Source organism: Amblyomma mixtum, chromosome 8 (genome assembly GCF_055824585.1).
Source record: "Amblyomma mixtum isolate Tamu chromosome 8, ASM5582458v1, whole genome shotgun sequence".
NCBI lineage: Eukaryota > Metazoa > Arthropoda > Arachnida > Ixodida > Ixodidae > Amblyomma > Amblyomma mixtum.
In genome coordinates, this window is record NC_143019.1 from 68875402 (window position 1) to 68897217 (window position 21816).

Below are 21816 nucleotides of genomic sequence, written 5' to 3' on the forward strand. Positions count from 1 at the left end.
TTTCATTAATATTTGTGATTTCTATTTTAGTTTAACCTTGAACCAATGCTTTGTACTTCCCCCCCCCCCCCCCCCCCTTATGTAATACCCTCAAATGAGGGCCATTGGCGGGGCATTTTGAATAAATAAATAGAGGTAGTCTTTGCAGGTGCCGTCACAGTAGCTCGCCACCGATCAGGGCGGCACACCTCACCGCGCATCCCCTACCCCGATGACATCAGTGGGCAGACAGGGCGAGCTTGAAGGCTGGCGCTTCTGTCCATTGATGTGCGTGTGGGGTGTGTGTCACCCTAATCGGTTGCGAGCCACTATGACGGCGATTTTTTAAAATTGTTTCTAAATTACAGGGTCCAAGCAAAACTTTCAAACATGACCTCTGCATATCTGTTGCACTACAATATGCCCTCCGAAATCATTTCAGGGTCCCTTTAATCTAGGTCTACGTGACTCGATTGGCCAAATACGAGAGAGTTCTAGCCCCAGTACAACTCCTAAAAATTGAGCAAGGAAGATGTCTTTTGCTATTGCTGCATGCTGCTTGTGAAATTATGTCGTACAATAGGGGATATTCAAAATTCCGCAAGTGCGCTTTCCCGCATAACAATGTTGCCCCAAACAAGATGGCTGACCATGCCTTTCCAGCTGAAACAAAGCAAGAAACACTGGTTTTCTGTTTGATTCTTCCAAAATACGTTTCTTACATTCTATCCACACCTTTAGCGCCTGTCCTGTAGCCAACGTAGTTCCTTTATAGCGAAGTCGGCCATCTTGTTTGGGGCAACATAGTTATGTGGGAAAGCGTACTTGCGGAATTTTGAATACCGTATTTACCCAATTCCAACGCGCACCTTTTTTCGGGGAAATTACGTCTCAAAATCGCATGCGCGTTGGATTCGAGTGCAAACCGAAACTGCCCCATAGCTGCCCATCGTCATCGCCATTATACGATGTGGGAGCTCACTAACTGCTGGAAACATGGGAGCACGTTTGCTCGTCGTTTTCTGCGTCGCAGGAGCCGTTTTCAACCGGTGTGGCGCTTGTCATTGGTCGCGTGCTCAGCGACCACGGACCGCGTACACGGCGACGGTATCCCGTGCACTGCCGCGGGCGGACGCCTCATCACTGCCGTTGCACGATCAAGATACGCGGATCGAAGAATATGTTGATGAAGCAACGGTTGTCGGAAACGCGTCATTTCGGCGGTAAAGTTCCAAAAACGATGAGACTCCTTTCTGTTTTGCGGCCGACTCTCTGACAGAGATTACATCGTCGGCAGGCGGGGCACGCCGCGCCGCTGACGAGGTCGTGCATCATGCCGATCTCACAGATAACAGCGCTCCCGCGCTCGTTTTTACAGTCGAAGATCTTTATCTTTCGCTCAGACGCACTGACGAAGTCATGGATGCTCCGCAAGAAGCATCGCCGTTGCCGCATTTACGCCTAGCAGCAGACGAACCTCCCGTAACCGGAGCTCTCCGCTTGCGCTTGGGGCGTCTTCCTTTATACTGATGCTTTGTCAGGAAATTGCATGAGCGAAAATCTCGTTTCTCAGTCACATCCATAGCGGAGATAGGAGAAAAACCCGGGCAGAAGCGTTGGTTCACATCTCGGTGGCGGCAGAACGAAGAAAGAGCGTCTGCGCCCGACCGTGCGGTGGAATGCTCGTAGCCAATGGAACGGCTCCGATCGTACCACGTGATTTGAAGGGCGAGTCGCGACGCTCGACTCGGGCGGGAAACGATCTTTTTTTTCGTATTTTTATCAAGAATGCGCCGCTGCCGAAGTGGCTTCTCGTAGACGATGGGTAGGCCTACTTCCCCGCGAATATTCAAGAGCGGGCGACGCCATGGAGCGAAATGCCGCGTTCCCGAAATTCGGTCAAATTCGCACTTTCGCGAGCCACCGCGAGTGCTTTAATTGTATTTTTAACTAACTTCCCATTGATTATCGGCTTTGATTTTTTTACGCATAAAAGAAGAGGCTTGGGGGAATACAAAACGCAAGAAAATACAAAATCGACTTTATCGAAAAAAATCGCGGTTTTTTCACCCGCATCTCCCCTTATAATATAAAAACGGTTGAAAATTATTTTCATTCGTGGAAGTCACATGCACGTTAGAAGCGGGGCTTGTAGTTTTTTTTTTTTTCATTACCAATATCGGGCGCGCGTTAGAATCGGGGCTTGAAAATTTTTTTTTTTTTTTTTGGTGCCGTAAATTGGGTGCGCGTTGGAATCGGGGGCGCGTTGGAATTGGGTAAATACGGTATCCCCTATTCAAGACAGAGAATGAAAAAAAAACTGGTCCTATAGTAGTAGTATACTTTTATTCAGACTGTACACTCGCTGCACTGCTACTGGGAGTCTCCGTCCTTGGGCCCCACCTCATCCCAGCCCTGTGGGTTGACGAAGCTGCAGAGACTGCCGTGCCGGTGAATCAGGTGCAGCCGGGTCTCATACGCATTGCGAAAGGGGTCGGTCTTCCTGAGGTGAATCTCCCAGCCCTTGGGGTTGCCCTTTATGTACCAGGGCTCAAACTTTGGTGGGTCCTAAATAGAGAGAGAGAGAGACAAAAGACCAAGACTTAACTTCCACGTAGCTGCTAATTGGTGTGATTCAACTGATTCTACATTGTTACCTCATTTCTTAAGCATAACAGCGTGCAAAGAAATTACAAGCGCATGGAACAATGAGAGGACATGGCATTTGCGAGAGATCGCCACCAACATGTCTAGCAACAAGGCTCTGTAAATCAGGACCTACTTTCACCAAGCACAATTAGACAGTCTAGCTCCCAGTCTAGTCTAGTTCAGAGCCTAGACTATTTTTAGCAAGGAGAGGCGCAGAAACTGCCTTTCTCTATGGACACCTCAGGGGAAAACAAAACAGGCTATTAACTCCAGTTGGCAACCATCATATTAACCCTTTTACGGTTCACGTTTCTGCCACATAACCCTTGAATCGTTAAAACACTCTTCCTGCTCGCAAGCCCTGGCTGCCTGTTTACATGTGGCGGCCTTCGCCGAAGCTTCTGCGTGACATTTGTTACTCCATGTGACTGAGATTAGGTTTACCTGCACGTGGCAACCCTGGGACTGTGTGCAAAATATCAGCACCTGCTTAGTGCCCTCTACAGAGCCACAGTAACAAGAGACTGGCAAAGAGGCAGGGTCAGGAAACTGGTAACACAAAAACACATCAGGGAAGTCCTCCTTTTCACCATATTTACACCATGAAAGCCATTCTTGGGCGAGTTGCATAGATATAATGCTTTGGAGAAGTAAAGTCTCTCGCAAAACCTTTTCTTAATTTGAGAAAAGCCTTTACAGATGCTTCCTTGCAAAGCAGAGGCACGCTAACGATGCTTGCTCTTCGTGTTCTTATACAGTTGAACCTCGTTATAACGAAACGGCTATAACGAAATAATGGATATAATGAAGGAATGATGATTTCCTTTGACAGCTTGGTCGACACTGGCTATAACGAAGTAATTTCTGGGCCTCTTCAACTTTGTTATAACGAGGTTGAACTGTTTTATAACCTCGTTATAACAAAGTTCAAGGGGCACAGAAATTACTTCGTTATAATGAGGTTGAACTGTGTAAGTGCGAACAAAATGCATTTTGTTGTATATAAGATGGTTTAACAATTCAAGGACTACCAGGAAACAGTGCAGAAACATGTACTGACGTTTCCAGTCAGCATTCGCAATTTTTTTTTTCTTTTACGGTGCAGTTGAAGAGACCCCCAAAAAGTGCACAGTTACTGCACCTTTCCGTTTCTCAAAAACAGTGGACAGTTTATACTGCGAATCCTGCGGGTCCTACTTGATTGCTTTAGCTATGGCCATAACTCAAGATTTTCCTTCACCTACATGGTAAATAGAAGTGGCTTGCGACCATGGTTTGGTCAAAGTTCAGAAGTTCACAGTTCTGCGCTTGCATGTGTCCTTCCTTCCCTGGTCCTTCATTTTAGTCGTTTCTAAGAAGCAATACCAACTCGCCCTCTATGCCATGTTGCTACAAATCATCCCCTAGCACTACCTCTACCGTCTTGCTTTCCAAGTAGGTTATGCTGTCCCCAATTTTATTGTCTCCAGCCAGCCCTGCTTTGGCACACACTCACCCTCAGCAGTCGGCCCTCTCCGACAACCCGGTCAAAGTCGAGCTCCTCGTCGGTGCTGATCTCGGCAGCCGTGCGACAGCCGTCCCGCGGAGATGCCACCACACGGGGGTAGTTGTCGGTCTCGTTCTTAAACTCCACCAGGTGCAGACGTTTCTCGTCCGCCAGTTGCTGGTGCGTCTTCTGCATCGGAGAGGAAAAAGGGACACACATCCAATTGTGGAAGAGCTGGTCAGAGGGCCGATGTCCATCTTTGATCCCTCAATGAATGACCCTTCGAAGCGGTCGCTTATCGGCTGAAGTAGAGCAAGCAGATGTAGTGCTCAGGTCTTAAGTGAAAGTGTTGCCAGACCAATCGCCAAGATAGTGTGGTGCCTTTTGCTACTGAAACTGGCTCAATTCAATAACTTTTCCTGCTGCATAGCCTCCGACACTGCAGATGGGAAATCACAGTACTGACAGTCTTGGAGACCAGACAGTTCTGAAACAATTGCCCGTGTTGTCCAGCAGTGACCAAAAATTTTGTTTTTTTGTTGCTAATGAGCAGAAATTTGATGTATTTTATTAAAGCAATGATGATCTTATGAGGACATGTACGTTTTTTTTTTTTGGACTAGATTAATTCGGACTTGTGCAATATTTCAGACTTTGCTGAGGAACCGCCGTGCACTCATAGGAACGTGTACATTTTTACGACCGATATTTCAGTCTTTGTGGAGTCTAAAGGTTCGAATTTTTGGACTGAAATAGACGTCACCAGTATTGTGGAGATTGTTTTTCAACCAAAAGTTTGTTATTTCAGGCTGATATAGCCGCGAACAGGCATCGCTGTTGCAACCAACCCATTCCCCGCCACTGTGAAAGATCCAATCTTGGATTTAAACGGAATCGGCAGGCGTAATCGGACTGGCTTGGATAGGGTTCACTATATGTTCCCCATCGTTGCCATTCGAGATAATGGGATGCTCTCCATCGCCATCAAGATAGCCTACAAAGAGCGAGCGATCGCATTGAAAATGGGAAAATGGGACAGCTGCAGCATCCACCGCGGCTTGGACAACAGCCCCCGCAGTGCGGGGCAGCAAACGCGATAGAGGGGGAGGGACTGCATTCAGAGGTGCTCGCTTCCGCTCGTGTTTTCCCTGGGTTACCCATGGGTAACCTCTCGGTCTTTGCGAGCGTGATTTCCCCATGCAAACTGACTGTTCTTGCGTTGCGCAGCGAATGCATTCATTCGCGGCATGACTGCGGCTGCATTGCGCTGTCTGGTATCATGATGGAATAGGGTGCGCACATGACGAAAGCATGGCTATGACTCAGATAGAGGCTCGTAGCGGGGATTTTTTTTTCGCAGAAAAGTTCTTTTTTTTTTAAGCTGACGAATTTTTCGGACTGTTCGATTACTCGGACCACTTTTTGGGTCCCGTCGAGTCTGAAAAATAGGTCAGCGACTGTTTTTAGGCATGTTATGCTTTTAGCTTGAAAAAGTCGTTCACACAGCTGACATGAGGTTCAGTTTTCTTTCCCCAAAGTGCAGTTAATATGACTGCATGACTACACATTTTGTTTGCGCTGAAGGACTTAAATGAGTGTCATAACTCCTTGTGCTCTGCAGTTAGGATATGGGCCCTGGTTTATGCGATACTACTAATCCATAGTCGGAGAAAAACGAACAGAGAATTTTTTGAAAATCCTACAGCACCGCCTTGTGCATCTATTTGCGTTCCAGAAGACAACACAGAAACGCCACAAGGGATGCTATTCGAATTACACACGCTGGAACACTGATGGCGAGTTACGCTGGCAACATTAAGCTATGGCAGCTGTTACACTTTCATGGCCTGCGGAAAGGAATTGAGGTGCCTCCAAATGGTTCAGGAGACTCCAAGGAGAAGGCTAAGGAAAGTGTCACCTGATTGTGAAGGCCAAGGATGAAGGCACGGACAAGGTTGGAAACGGAGCGAGCCCGGCAGCCGATGATTTTGGCGTGCAAGTCTGTGATGCCGACCAGCTTGCAGATCTCCCTGAACACCCGCTGGCACACCAGGCCATAGCCTGGAACAGCGCAAGCCACAGTCCTTACTGGCTTCTTCTGCCCTCGCTTCACGAGGAAAGAAAGTGGCGGTGACTCACCTTTGGGCTTCTTCCGCACCATGACCTTCATGGGCCCGTACTGCGTAAAGTAGTCGTGGAACACTGTTGGGGGGGGGGGGGGGGGGCATGAGAACGGAGAGTCACTGTGAGGGTCGCGCACAGGTCGGAACACAGGAAAGCCACAGCGGCACAGGGCAGAGAAGCTACAAACACGCATGGACAGTCTTGAGAGCTCACCTGTGTGCCCTTCGAACCTGTCGATGTACCTCAGCCGCTGAATTGCTCTGTTCTTGGCCTGGGTTGAAGGAAAAAGAAGATTTGCATTCCTCAGCAGGCAGTATTAGCAATCGGCACAGAGTTGCCCAATTCCTTCACCCCCCACCCCACACTTGTCCCATGAAGGCGTACAGCAAGGGTTCATATGGTGCGAGAAAAGCTCATGCGGTGCAGGAGCCTGGGTACGCGAATGCCATTGAACTTTGGGCACTAGCCACTTAAAGCGACTGTTTCTGCTTCTGCTGAATGGATGTTCGCTGTAAGCGAAAGGGTGAGCTACCCCCAAGGTAATCCCACTTCCTTGTAGATGAGAATCGTCGCATACCACACGCAATGCCGCTCTTGCGTCATTCGCTCTGCCACTCGCAAAACCTGGAAAGAATGGAATGCAAGTCGTGAGGGTGGGTGACCTCAACTTCGATGCTTGTATGCACTTAAAGGTAAGCAGAGATCTGCCTAGCTAGGCTACATTCAACAGGGATGAAGGTTACACCAGCCAACCTCTTCAGGAAACAGAGCTTGAAAATTTCGCCACTGATTCAATTTCTGCTTCGAGGGTAAAAAAAACGGCCTGAAGCTGTAACTTTAATCAGAGGCAGTCTACTTTTGCAGCCATTCATGTGTCGTGCGATTTGTTACTGGTTTTTACGCCAGTCTAAATGCGCCATGACTCTCAGCTGAACATGCCACACTGAAACAACACCTGAAGCCATCAACAGGCTGCCGGTTGCACTGCCAACTGTGAACACCTGGCCCATGCCATATTATTGAGTGCAAGAATCGACTTCCTCATATAAAAGTTCCGGCTCCATCCTCTTTCAAGCTGCCGCGGTGGCTCAGTGGTTACGGTGCTCGGCTGCTGACTCGAAAGACATGACTATATCAGCTGCAGCAGTCGCATTTCAGTGGAGGCGAAATTCTAGAGGCTCGCGTACTGTGCGATGTCAGTGCACGTGAATGAACCCCAGGTGGCTGAATTAAATGGAGACCTCCTCTATGGTGTCTCAATAGCCTGAGTCGCTTTAAGACGTTAAACCCCATAAACCAAACCAAACCATCCTGTCTCAATGGCCCCTAACGAAAAGAGTGGACCAGTCTTGACAAACATCAGAACTCTTTCTGAGAGGTTTCCAGAAACTCTTTTGCTTCTGTTAAGGCTGAAAAAAAAAAAAATTAAACACAAAAAAGAAAGCGTACCAATAAGACCATTCTTGTTCCCGACCACCACCATGGCACGGTGCCGTCGCAATCGGCCAAGGTTGCCCGTCATTCGAGTGACTAACCGAAGCTGCCAGAGAGAAAGAAAGGCATTGAAAAAGAACATAGCACTGTTTTAGCAAGGGGCAATGCAGCGCAGTCCAGAAAGCTTCCCTCTAAGCACAAGTTACCTTACTGTTCTGGCCGTATGAGGGATTTTCCCTCGGTCAAACTTTACTGCCATCGTACACCGCAACCAAAATTCTATTGGTAAAATGTTTAGGGGAATCCCCCAAGGTGGAGTAGATTTGTAATAAGGGAGTAATTCCTCATTGACATCCACCTGAGCGCAGCCATACGGCTACAATGGAAAGCTATACAGCTTTCTCAGAAACTTCGTAGTTAACGAAGTTAAAGAAAAATTCATCCTGGTCCGGGGTTCGAACCCAGGACCACCGCTTCACCGGAGCAGTCACTCTACTAATTGAGCTAACCAGGACAGCAAGCTTATGGTAGGGCGAGAGCAAATTGATCAATAGCCGTATGGCTGCGCTTGGGTGGATGTCAATGAGTAATTACTCGCTTATAACCAAAATTCTAATACAGTCCTGCTGGGCTTAAGATTGGCTGCACTCGTAATAAGTGCGTGGGGGGGCGCTCTCGTGTTCCCTAAGTCAAGCCACAGGAAGACCATTTTCCTGAGTTAATTCTGTTCATAAACTTCTGTCGCAACCTCGTTCCTTGAGTTATGTTGTTTAGTTATAGATCGCATTTTCTGTTTCGCACCAGCAAAAGCGACCCTCATGTTACAATTGCGGTCGCATTACACACCACAGGTCTCAGCGCTGCATTTTTTGGTGCAAAAACGAACAAATGAAAAAGAGAGTGCACAGATGCTTTTTTTTTTCTTTATCACACTCTGCATGACCATGCTGGGGCTAATAGGAAGAACGTGCCGCTTCACTACATTTACCGCAAAACAAGACTGTGTTTCAAGTCCACCAGTGCCTACTAAGCAGATTATATTGAGAAGCAGATTTTATCAAGAATACACTGTGGCCCAAATGAAAAGAAAGAGTTGTCTCACCTCGAGAACGATTGTGTCGAATGTGTCAAATGAGACTGCAAGAGAAAAACAAAGGCTGTTGTCACGCACACACAGACACATGCACGCATGCACCAGGTGTTTCAGGGAAGGTGATCACTAATTTTTAAAAATACGGTTTTTCTGTTGTGCTCTGTTCTGCTCTGCCAGTCTAACTCATTGATCATGCTAAACGTTGCCACATTCAGTTTCCAATGGCGGCCCGTCCGGAGCCGCCATTGATTCTTAGCACCCCCACTCCGTCACAGGGGTGCAGTACATCACAATTCAGCTCAGTCGTTCTGACTAGCAGGCTGGTTAACTAACATTAAATAGTTCATTTATGAACTAATACAGTTAGGCTCCTTAATTATTGAAGAGCGTGCAGCCCACCGTAAGTAATACCCATATCTGTTTTTAGAATTTTGATAACGCAGTTAACTTTGGCACTATGGCCCAACAAATTTTGGCTATTTCGACGAGTTACCTGCACTGGAGAGGCTACTACTTTTCTTACACACTTCTCGTATTTTGGCACAATGTTGCCAAAATTTATTGGGTTACAGTGCCGAGGATAACAGCGTTTTCGAAATTCTAAAAACTGATATGGATATTAATTACGGTATTAATATTAATTAAGGAGCCTAACTGTTGAAAAGGCCATCATCAAACCAAACAGTGCGCAGCTTGGCTGCTCACTGATGTGCACAGCAGAGAGCCACTGTTGCCATGGGCTGGCGGCAAAGCTGCGAAAACAAAACTACGCGACCGGACCCTCTGTCAGCTTATCAACGGGAACCCACTGACCATCAACATGCCCGCCTTTGCGCGCACATCAGAGGGGCGTGGAAGACAATGTGATATGCAGTTCAGGCCTGCGAATGAATATCTGGACATCACCTGTTGAGCATGTCATATCTCAACACGGTGCCCCTTTCGGGGAACTGTCCGAATTAATTGATGCGAGCCCTGTGGCGTCCAAATAAACGAGCTACCCATGCCACAGACTTGCATGGGCATTTGGCGGGACTCTGGCGACAGTCCGAATAATCCGAATTAATGGGGGCTGAATAAAGCGGCTTTACTGTACAGAGAGGCAGAGCAAAATGTTAATGAATTTGACATATTGCCATTCAAGTCAGTGGTGCGAAATAAAAAAATACAAGGCACTCCCCTGTCACTCATTAAGTGGGGTTTTTCATTTCAGATCATCGGCCGAGTTGCCGACTGTGATGAACGTCAAAGATGCGAAAATGTGCAAGTGTTCTGGTTCACACAAAGTTTTCTTCACTTCAGCTCCCATCCATTTCCTTCACAGCACTGGGCGTGTGTGTGTGTGTGTGAAGTGCTGTAAATGCGTGTGTGTGCACATACACATGCATGCATGCATGCACGAGGCCTGGCTGACACTGTTAAAGGTGCAGAGAAGAGGAATCTGAACTCATCTTTTTGCTGTGGGAGCTCAATCTACACGTTCCGAGCATTCTTAGAAACGTCAATATATTGCCCTGTGTGTCCAATTTCCCTAATTAAATCGAATTAACGTCCGGCTCCCGCCTTTTTTTTTTAAATTCCCCCCGTATGGTGGGCAGAGTCGACCAATGCATGGAGTGCCTTTCACCCAGTCCCGTGGCGGCTTGCCGCTCTGCCATCGGTGGAGTAATACGTAGTAATCCGTAGAAGCAAATAGTCTGCGCGTATTTTTATTTCTGTGGGCTTATTTTGCGGCTATATTATCTGCGAATGAAACTATTTATTCACGGAAACCTAAAAAACAAAATAAAGCGAAAGCAAAGCCTTCACGGAGCTGGCTGAAAGGCACTTCACGCATTGGTCGACTCCGCCCACTGTACGGGGAGAATTCAAAAAATAAAGGCGGGAGCCGGACATTAATTTGATTTAATTAGGGAAATCAGCCACACAGGGCCATAAGTCGAAGTTGCTAAGAATGCCCGGAACGTGTAGATCGAGTTCCCGTGGCAAAAAGACGAGTTCAGATTTCTCTTCTGTGCACCTTTAAGTGGAATGGAGAGCTCACCATCTCCGATGGGGTCCGGAGGCCCGATGCTGCGTCCCGGCATTCTGTGGCCGCTCCAGCCACGCTCGAGCGGCGTCAGCTTTGGTGGCTTGAAGCTGTGCATGGCGTTGCGCAGCTGAATGAGCCGCTCCTCACGGTCCTTGTCTGGCGGCAGCTGCACCCGCTCCACCACCTCGCGACCACGCACGATGGGCGCATTCAGGCCAGGCCACACCATGTTGACCTTGCCTGCACAGCAAGCAACAGCACAAATCATCATCAAACATCATCATCATCAGCCTGACTACGCCCACTGCAGGGCAAAGGCCTCTCCTCCACATCTCTCAAATTAACCCTGTCCTTTTGCCAGCTGCGGCCACTGTATCCCCGCAAACTTCTTAATCTCATCCGCCCACCTAACTTTCTGCCGCCCCCGGCTACGCTTGCCTTCTCTTGGAATCCACTGCATTACCCTTAAGGACGAGCGGTTATCTTGCCTTCGCATTACATGCCCTGCCCAAGCACACTTCTTCCGCTTGATTTCAACAAGGACGTCATTAACCCGCGTCTGATCCCTCACCCACTCCGCCCGCTACCGATCTCTTAACGTTGTGCCTATCATTTTTCTTTCCATAGCTCACTGCATTGTCCTTAACTTAACCTGAACCCTCTTTGTTAGCCTCCACGTTTCTGCCCCATAGGGGAGTACCGAATAGCACGAATAGTATGGAGTAAATTGAGAGAGTATCCCCTTACTTTCCTCGCACAGCTAGTGAAACAGTAATAAGCAGTTTAAAGGAGTAACTGAGGAGTGTTTAAGAGAATAATTACTCACCCCTGCTCACAAAGGAAAGCTACAAAGCTTTCTCGCAAAACTTTGTAGTCCAAAGCATATTCGTCCTGGTATAGCACTCAAAATTGGGACCACTGTCTGTTTGGAATGGCCGTGATGACAACTAAGCTTTGTTCCCATCACTTCTTCATTGAAACCACGAGACTTGAATCACCTTCCAATCAAAACTGTTAGCTTCAGAAGCCTTGATAGGCTCAAAGTACTAATAAATATTGAAACATAAAACATCTTTTCTCCTTCTGAAGTGCGGCTGCTGCTGACTACTTTGCTTTTCTTCGTTAAAAACACTGCTAGCTCAAGTTTCCTTTGAGAAAGCTTCTGGATGCTAGCAATAACTGTATTAGATGTCTTTTTCTCCTCAGCATACCCGAGTTTTCACTTAAACTTTGCATTTTCCTTGATTCCATCATTAGTCTGGTATTTCTCATCTTTCCTTTACTTGTTTTTGCAACCTCGAAAATGTGTTTATGAATTGTATTTATGATACCCACACCTCAGTACAACGCCCTTCCCACATGCTGTTGACATATTGAAGATTATTAAACAAACAAACGAATGAATGAATTAAAAAATAAGCAAGTAAGCTAGCCAGGATGGCTAGCAAATGGCAAGGTGACATGGAATGATGTTCATCTCGTGCCCAATGTGGCAATACAGCAGCACAAGTTAGTAGTCGACAGGAATTCAGAAAATCATTACAAGATCAAAACCAAGCCTCACTCCCAGTGAGAGTTTCCAGCATCAGCTGTATGGTGCACATCCATTGGTGGAATGCCCTGGTAATCTGTACAAGTTGCATAACACACCCAATGTGCATTGAAACTCCCACGGACGTCCTGCGGACATTCAGGATGTCTGTAGGACGTCCAAAGGAGGTTCAGTGCACATCGGGACAATGCAATTGCGTGTGACACAATTGTACGTTTTTTGTACGTACAAAAATGTAATGTACGTTTTTTGCCATGTCCACCACTACACTGAACTCGTACTAAGTGTCGGCAAGAGATCACAGTGCAACCTCTGCCATGCCTGTGGCGCACTCGAAGAATGCACTCACCGACTCCCATGATTTGGCCCTTGTTTAGATCCTTGGCCAGCTTCCGAGAGGAGCCCGATGCTCGACCCCTCTTGCGACCGGCATTACTCACACTTGTCACTCCCTTCCACAGCTGCTCAGCAGTGACTGAAACACAAAAGCCACGCATCAGTAATGCGAGAAACATAGCAAATGGAAAAGCTAATGAATTACGCCAGTTTCACCCTTGCCCACTGGTAACACAAAAAAAAAAAAACCTAAACTAGGCTACGACTTAGTTCAAACATTCGGCGAGAGCTGTCATGTCCTTTTCTCTCTCCATGATGGCATCCCTCCATTTTCTCACCATTCTTCTCTTCTTTCTCTCGTCTTCTTTCCTTCTTTTCTCCTGGCTTGACGAGGCTCTCAGTTTTATTTGCCTTGGCTTGGGTGCCAGGCCAGGGCAAGTTAAGCCAAGCCAAACATATAACAGCTTTAGATGTATAATGACTCAGTGTGGGCTCTCATTAACAGCTCTCGCCGCAGGACAACTCTGGACAAAAATGCCAGCAGTCTTCTAATTTCACCCAAGAAAAATTTAGTAATATGTTTGTTTATTTATATGCAATCAGTAACTCTGCTCATGAGAGCCATTCCTAGCGAATTTATTACTGGATATTTTGATTTCACCCTCGCTCACTTGCCTAGTACATTTATCCATTTGCGGTCAATGTCCATGAGACAAGGCAAGAGGCTTAGCTTATTAAAATGCCAGCTACAGAAAATGACAGCAGACTATCCTAATTTCCCACTCTGCTGGCTGAAAACAGATAAATATTGTGACGAAGACGAAGCTGGCAGTGGCGCGGGACGGAGCGCCCGCGCTAGGCCAGCAGCCATTAATTCATCTCTTCTCCATTGTTCACCACGTCTCATTCTTCGGCTGGCCGCCACGTAACAATATCAATGCTAGCTAAAAGTACCTCCCAGGAGTACTTGTCAGTGCACTACTTTGGTCCATCCTAAGCTTAAATACTTTCAGCACTAAACAAAGACAGAGGGAGGGAACACTGAAGACGTACACTAGCCCACATAACTAAGTTCCTTAACAGAAGAGCACCACATCAAGCACTTACACATGTTCGACGAAAAAAGAAACCAGCATAAAAAAAAAAGCAAGATGAGCGTCCTTGTCTGCTTTATTTTTTCGTGTTGCAGATGTGTATAAATGGTTCATCTTCCAAAGCAGGTATAGTCTGTGTGTTCCCCTCCTCCAACATTGTTATGTGCTGCAAGCATTTAAAGAGGTAAAGGCATGTAATTTTTTTGCAGTGTGGACATTTGAAAAAAATTCTCAGGCAATTTGCCTGAATTAAATTGACTATGTGCACGCACACCTGCAAGCAAAAATAAACACTGCGCAGTGCCTTTATACTCTACTGTGCAGCTGAATCCCTGTCCACCACAGTGGCTCAGTGGTTATGGTGCTCAGCTGCTGACCCGAACGACGCGGGTTTGATCCCGGCTGAGGTGTCCAAATTTCGATGGAGGTGAAATTCTAGAGGCCCGTGTACTGTGCGATGTCAACGCATGATGTCAGCTCTTCACTATGGCGTCTCTCATAGCCTGAGTTGCTTTGGGACGTTAAACACCATAAACCAAACCAGAACCTATTGCTGAATCCCTGCTCGCTTTTACTACACTTGGTTAGAATTACGCAGTTCACCATTTCCAATGCATCTACGCTGTGAGCAACATTTCAAAAGCAGCACGAGAGTAAAACAAAAGAAGAAACTTTTTTTTCTGACAGCTGGTGTTATGTCCATGTCAGCCTATGTCCTGTGTTTTGGTATATTTCGGTGTCTTGGTGTAGCAGTAATTTTTTATTTTTTTTGACAGATGGCGTTATGTCTATGTCAGCCAATGTCCTGTTTTTCAGACTTGGTGTAGCAATAATGCTTGTTTCAGGCATCTGACTAAAATTGCCTGGCTTGCTGATGTTTTAGCTTGAATCAGCCAGACATGACTGAAGACAGGGTGAGATTTTCTGTCAGTGACCTTGGCATTCAACTTTTTTATTCCAGACAATCCCATAAACTATGGGAAGAGGAGGGTATGAAGTGCACAGAAAGTGAGCGAAACAATCTATCACACAGCATGAAGTCCGGCTTAAAGAATCTAGGATAACATGTTTGATCATAATTTCGTGGTATGCGCGGAAGGTATGGGTGGTGTGGAGCGAGCCAGTTTGCCTAGGAAACAGGACGGTTTAGAGCCGTGTTTCGAGAACTAAGTTTGAGCACGATCGTGTTTTTAAGCAGACGTTCACATGTGGCACGTGAACTAAAACACTGGTGGAAAGAATATAAAGAACTCTACAATACCAACCATGCGCACAGCGCTCGCTCTGAAATGAAGATAACTCACGTTTCACGAAGAAGCTTGTGTTTCTGACGTCTACAGGAACTGCTCCTGCTACCGGAGGTCTCAGCAGGCATTCTGCAGTCCTCGCTTGGACAAGGCAGCCTGATAAATAGTAAAAAGACACTTTTAAGAAAGTGCAACAAACACACAACGAAAAACGTTGCCCTCGAGAGAGCCGGCGGCTGCTACCATGTGAGCCCGTATCCGCCGGTTTCAGTGCATTGAGTAGCGCCTGTATTTAGAAATCTTCAAGTATACACTATTTGAAGTGCTCAGTATGAGCTTTGAATGCATCAGACATAAGAAAGAAAAGATGTTGCTATCTACCAGTATTAGAATGTAAAGTAAGTTTGCCGAGCAGGCGTGCTAGGCCCGCCATTTTGCGAGCTGCGAGGGCACCTTTTCACGCATGCAGCGTAGAAAAAATTTACTTTCGGTTTCGCTTTCAGAGTATTTTGTTGTTTATCTAAATGCGCGCTAAAAATATTTGTTTTACATATGCGTTCGACAAATGTTGATCTTTAATTTTGTGTATTATAATTTAACTGACAAAATGTTAAATTTATTTTAGTTTTGTTTTTGAGCACCTGCCGTCGAAATAAGAGTGATGTTTGTTTAGTGGGATGCAATGTCGGTCCATGCGGTTTTTGCAGCAGCCGGCTGAAAGCGAAATGTGCTTGTGTAAACGATTGCGTAGATTTTCGTCGATGTCATAACACTGGTGGAGTTGCTGACTAGCTAATATTGTCTACTATGGCTGCAGTCTACTTGAGATCCCTTTTCCAGAACATCTACAGACGCAAGTTCCTTCGGCTTGGCATTCCCTTCATGGTATGCTTCTCTCAAAACATGGGAGATCACCAGTAAACATAGGTGCACACTGAGGGTGCTAAGGGCATGATACTGCAATATTCCCATGAGTCTCCCGAAGATGTGGCTGGACCCGCTGCTACGATCGTTAGCTAATCGCAGGCATGGGTAGTATCGAAGATGCATGTATCTTTGGATACTTTCGATACATTTTGCATGTCGGTATTAGGTATCGCTTGCCAAAAATGAAAGTATCGGTATCGAAAATACATTTTTTAATGTATCGTATGTGTTAACGCTAGTCGATACTCTAAAAAAGCAGTGCGCCGCAGATTTTAAGCTTGCGAGTCATGCTGTGGGCGTAGCGCGCTGAAAAAACGGAAGAAATAGGTAAAAGATAATGTCAGTGCCGTTGGCCCAGCCAGTCGTCTTTCAGGGTTGCCAGGTTTGGCTACTTTGCGCCAAATTGGCTACTTTTAGGACCGCTTGGCGACACAAATTTCAACTTGGCTACTTGGCTACTTTTTGGCTACTTTTGAAATCGAAGTTAGGACTGTAATGGACCTCTTTTTCTTCCAATGGTCCATGCATCTTTGCTTGTCAGAATGCCATACGTGAACACCATTATTCTGCGGTGCCAGTCTCTTTGTTGAAATTTTGCCTGTAATCATGTCCCAGACTTAAAATACTTCTCGCTCCTGAGTTCTCCCAGGCGAGATTCCGCCTCCGCTATGCAATGCTGTTATGTAGGTTTCCTTAGAACCAGCAAGATGAAATGTCCCATCTCCATTCACTCAATGCGCTTCAGCTAAATAAAGATGTGAATTGCTACTTAGCTGATATACCTTGTTTCCTCAGTTGGATACTGGTTCAAAGCGCTTGATCGGCCACACATGCTAGCCCCACATCCAATTGGATGACGCTGAGAATTACAGTCTTGGTTAAAATTTTTCAGGGCAAATACGGTTTCCTTTTAGCCGATTACTGGGGAACGGGGAAGAGCAAAAGGCTTTGAAACGCGATGACTAAGGCTCTTTGTATCATCCAGCGATATATCCCGAGAGCCATGAGTTCCCCAGTATACGGCTGAAAAGGAAGCCACGTGACTTGAAAAAATTTGACCAAGGCTGCGCTTTCTATGCCTTTATTAGAACATATGAAGGGCATGTGGCGATCAGCCTATTTTTGCAATATAAAGCTGAAAAAAGATCACAGGAGAGAAACGAAACAAGAAATAGGCACATCAAATCAAACCCTTGTTTATGGAGCAGTGAAGAAATTTCATGCAAAAATCAATGCCAGGCATGCCATGTACACACACACACACACACACACACACACACACACACACACACACACACACACACACACACACACACACACACACACACACACACACACACACACACACACACACACACACACACACACACACACACACACACACACACACATATTCGGGAATTAAAATTGCCATGGCTGTGGCTTAGGAAGACCAATTATTTCTCCTCTGAAAAGAAGAAAAACTTTTCTGAATACTTTTCCCACACTGTCTTTCCCTTCAGAAATTCCTCGCGCGTTGCCGTGCTTCTGTCCCTTGGTGTTCATGTATTTCCTTTCATTTGATTTGCTATGCTTTTGTAATTTAGAGTTATTCGCATTCACAATTACCCTGCGTCCTGCAAGAATTATATATTTCTTGCGCCCTTTATGCTTCTGGTGACGCTTTTCTGCAACCTTGGCGCTATTTTTGGCTACTTTCGACACTTCGGCTGCTGGTTGGCTACTTTTTTGGCTACTTTTCAGCTTTTTGTGGCTCCTTTTAAAATTTAGGACCTGGCAACCCTGTCGTCTTTCTTCCTACGTTCGTTGTTTGGCAAACAGATGAGACATATGTTGCGCTTTTGCACACTCTGTGACAGAAGGGACAAGAAGACAGCCTCTCCGTTATGGTTCAAACAACACCTCTTCACGGCTATTTCAAGTTGTGGTGCTTTCCAACAGGAGTGAACCTTTGCTGTCATGCTCAGGAGCCTATAGAACATTTGTTGTTCACTCTGTAAGCACGACAAAGGTCACGCGCTCTTCCACACGCGGATCAATGGGGTCACCAGCGCCGGCAGCGTCGAATGCATCAGCTGACGCATTACTTTCATTTTGATTAGCAACGCTACAACAAGCCGTAGTTCTCAAGATGCGCTAGGGAAACTCGCGTTTCTTAACTATACCTCGAGGAGAGCTGACGTGGCTATGCTTCCCTCTTATTCATTGATAAAACTTCGGCGGACACTTTAGCTCCGCTTTAAGGGTACGACGTGTTGTTGTCACTGGGCCTACTCAGCGGCCTAGGGTCCTCTTTGCATATCACTTCGTAGACACGGACATCGTTCTTTATTTTATTTATTTGTTTATTTTAATCTTTTCAAATTTCCATTTTTATTTTGCTCAAGGCCTTCCTTTATCCAAGTCGAACGACTGATATGATGCAATAGTATGCTGTTTCGAAATCTCCTTGCCTCTACCACCAGCTCTGCCACTACCACTAGCTCGCAGCCTCTTGCTCTGCGGCTCTGATGGTCTCCAGATGTTTGCAAACTTTGTACCATCCTGTTGATGCAGGCCACTTTCATTGCTTAGCGGCCTTGTTCACTCAATATCACGGGGTAGCAGCCCTGCAGGAGTGAGGCATAAAGTGAGGCTGTATTGGAAATTTATTTCCTGCTTTTGATATATACTTGTCAATTCCGTACCCTTTGGACACTCGGTGTCCGTAATGTACTTGTAGTGCTCAACATCAGTCTAGTTCTCCTGAGTTTGATGCAAAACATTACCCTAATGCATAGAAATGCCTTCTAGGACATCATAATTACACAGTGCATATCTATTTCACCTTCTGGTGCAAGGCTAGCTCTTTTATAGAACTGAGCAATACTCTGTTTCATCATGCAGCACGTTCTGTTCAATGATTTGCTTACCTTGGCGTTTGATGTTGACGCAATGCTTAAATAAATGCCTTTTGCAGGTGTTCATGGTCGGTGGATCTATAGGCCTCAGGCAGTTCACATCGCTGCGGTATGAGTTCAGGAAGCAAGAGGTGTGTGTGTTTTTTCTTTTATTTCTAGTGTCTGTTTTCTTCAAAGTATTACCTTTTTCCCCCCTTTGTACTCACAGCACATACGTGCAAATATACAGAACTTCTTTGGAGCATGTTGCAGATGGAAACTTGACCAACCGTTTTGGTATATTTGTGGAAAGCAATTTAGTAGGGACTGATATAAATACATGCATTAGAATGAACATCAGAACAAGTGGTTAAGAAAAAGAGAATTAAGGAATCCATAGATGGGGCATATGAGGTGAAAATTTCGTGATGACACCTTGTCAGCACTTGGAACAGGAAGTGTGCTTGGGCACTGAATTGTAAGCACACGAAGGCTTTTCAACTATTTGTTTGTTTAAGTATTGTCACCATTGCTGGTGAGCTGGCTTCACACATATATAAGGTTTCATCTTCACATCGTGTTCTGTACCATGTTCAGTTCACAAGGAAGGATGCTGAAGAAGCTGGGATCAAGATGAAAGATCCTGAGCAGGTTACCCTGGAGGCTATTTATAAGGCAAGTGTTCATGCTTTCATTTCTGAACGCAGAAAACGTTGATCGTTGAGGTCACTAGGTCGTGCTGATATTTACTGATGACTGTTGCAACACTGAATGTGCACCATAAAATTCTGTTGGTTAAACTGCTCACTTATTCACACTGAAATTTGATGCAGAGATGGCATACAACAGCCTTTCTGTTTCAATACATGTTTGGATTATGTCCTTGACTTGATTCAATCAGAATTTATTAGAAATCCATGTCATCTGTAGTGTTGATGATCTGAAACAAGCAGCTTTTGCATAGATGGTACTGGTGGCGCCAGCTGGTGCCTTTCCAGGGAATGATTTTCTACCATTCAAAGTGCAATGTTTGGTGGGGGTGTTGAACCACTCATTTGAAAATGCTGTCTTGACTGCTTTTGCTCAATATTATTAAAGCAATTGAAAAAGCATCTTCAAATCAGCCACTCATTCCCCCCACTCACTGCGGCTTCAATGGTAAAACAATAGTTCCTCAGATTTACACCAGGTGGGGCTGCTGGTATCACCTATGCTTGTTTTTTGTCACATATTCTGCGGAAAGTGCAGATGTCTAATTAATTCTTATCATATAAGTCAAGTACACCATCCAGACATGGTATTGAAACTGAAAGACTATTATATGTTTTTGCTGTGTCCAATTTCAGTGCGAAAAAATGAGCAGTTTAATTGAGCAAAGAATTATACGGTGCACATTTAGTGTTGCAACTGTTAGTAGATTAGGCAGCTATTTTCCACATGTGATAACATCCTGTCATGGTGTGTTTTGCTTGTACTGTTAGTAAATAGGTGTACGGTGTCACCCCTGCCAAAATGTTGCAAATAATTTCTCCTGTGAGTGAAATGGCTGAACGGGGTCATGTGAGGCATGTACATTAAGATGGTGCTTGCCACAGGTATTTTGACAAGCCGCAGTATACACAGGGCCACTGTACATACGAACAAGGAATGAAGCTTGAATGTGCACTTTAATCATGGCTGCAAACTTTCTCCTTTCAGGAGGTGCAGGCTTTAGACATTGATAACTGGAAGAACGTGAGAGGACCGCGACCATGGGAGGAAGGAAACGAATATAACAAGATCCTTGAAGAACGCCGAAAGGCAAAAGTACAACAGACCGAAAAATCTTAGCACTTAGTTTTCTGTATATAAATGTAGAGATGAATAAATGTTATGATATGCTGTATAAGACATGTTATTGCTTGTAGATAAGCTAGCTGGTGCTAGCATGTGTGGGGACTTGCCCCGCTCATCCCCTGTGGTTTGCTTCCCCGCGATACGTCTTCCCTTGTTAGTTACCTTAACTAACTAGAGAGGACGCAGCGTCACGAACGGTGTGATTGCTGCACACGCGTGCTGGAGACGACTTGCTCTTCGGCTCAGGAACTCGACCGCACAGATGTTTCGGCGCGGCTCTCCACCAGGGGGGCGAGGCCTCGTGGTGGGAACATTCTCCCGCCATCTTGTCCTGTCCGGCCTCGGAGTCTGTTCCTTGCATTAGCGTGGGCGAACGTTCACTCACGCTAGTGCAAGGGCGCTCGTAACCATGCTAGTGAGTCGAATGACGTCGATTCCTTTATTTTGTTGCTAGCTGGCATTATTGTTGTTGCATAAATGCCTTGTTTGGGGCAGCTAAAGTGTCGTTCCTTTGTTCCCCTCAGAGCAAGGCCCGCTGGGGTCAGCTTGCACTCGGTAGTATACGCGATCACGGGGTGTGGTTTGGCGCTTTTGAAGTGTGTCAGCCGCTGTTAAGCGAGGAGAATGCATTTGTCCCCTGTATCACAACCCTCACTTGTGCTTCTTGCGTAAGTTGACCTGTATCGATAAGTTACCGTATTCTAACTACAAAGGCGGTACGTTATTAAAGGGACCATGAAAAGAATTCAAAGCCGCTTGTAAATGTTAGAAGTTATGCTCAGAAGCACTGACACCAAGTATGAGTCTTCGGAACTGAGCCGGCAATTTATTATGGCTTTTTAAAAATCGCGTTTTTTAAAATTCGCGGGCCGTTTGGAGTCTTCGTAGGGAGCGATTTTGAAACCAAAACCGGGAAAACAGACGTCACTAGTCCCATGACGTCGGTAGGCCACCACACGCTGTCATTCGCTCGAGCCGCGGCAGCTACGACGTCACGGGCACACTTCCGGTAGCGGTGAAAATCGTCTGCTCGAGGCGCCGCGCGACCCCCTCGGGCAAGCGCGGGCCAGGGCATTGCCTTCACGCATATGTTTTCAATTTACCTCTGCCGCCTCTTTCTGCCGGGAGTTCGGGAGCAAAGAAAGCGC

At 46.0% G+C, this 21816-nt stretch overlaps 2 protein-coding genes across 2 annotated transcripts; one reads left to right on the forward strand and one right to left on the reverse strand.

Moving 5' to 3' along the window:
• Positions 1 to 2306: 2306 nt before the first annotated feature.
• Positions 2307 to 15476, reverse strand: mRpS5 (mitochondrial ribosomal protein S5). Its single transcript, XM_089558436.1, has 12 exons — positions 15408 to 15476; positions 15084 to 15182; positions 12699 to 12824; positions 10810 to 11037; positions 8775 to 8809; positions 7688 to 7778; positions 6816 to 6862; positions 6452 to 6509; positions 6254 to 6316; positions 6033 to 6175; positions 4124 to 4303; positions 2307 to 2547 (listed from the first exon to the last, which is right to left on the reverse strand). The coding sequence occupies exons 1-12, from the start codon at positions 15457 to 15459 to the stop codon at positions 2353 to 2355; spliced, it is 1317 nt and encodes a 438-aa protein (XP_089414562.1). The 5' UTR covers positions 15460 to 15476; the 3' UTR covers positions 2307 to 2352.
• A 232-nt stretch (positions 15477 to 15708) lies between these two features.
• On the forward strand, positions 15709 to 20720 carry l(3)neo43 (cytochrome c oxidase assembly protein COX16 homolog l(3)neo43). The gene is made up of 4 exons (XM_089555905.1): positions 15709 to 15911; positions 18913 to 18984; positions 19430 to 19507; positions 20531 to 20720. The coding sequence occupies exons 1-4, from the start codon at positions 15834 to 15836 to the stop codon at positions 20660 to 20662; spliced, it is 360 nt and encodes a 119-aa protein (XP_089412031.1). The 5' UTR covers positions 15709 to 15833; the 3' UTR covers positions 20663 to 20720.
• The last annotated feature ends 1096 nt before the right edge of the window (positions 20721 to 21816 follow it).

What these genes read in the sequence shown, in the direction of transcription:
- mRpS5 (XM_089558436.1), bottom strand. Translation starts at nt 15,459, where the DNA reads ATGGCGGGCCTAGCACGCCTGCTCGGCAAACTTACTTTACATTCTAAT. An exon ending in CACAAGCTTCTTCGTGAAAC is followed by an intron (nt 12,825 to 15,083) that starts GTGAGTTATCTT and finishes TTTGTGTTTCAG; the next exon opens with TCACTGCTGAGCAGCTGTGG. An exon ending in GGTGCGGAAGAAGCCCAAAG is followed by an intron (nt 6,176 to 6,253) that starts GTGAGTCACCGC and finishes GCGCTGTTCCAG; the next exon opens with GCTATGGCCTGGTGTGCCAG.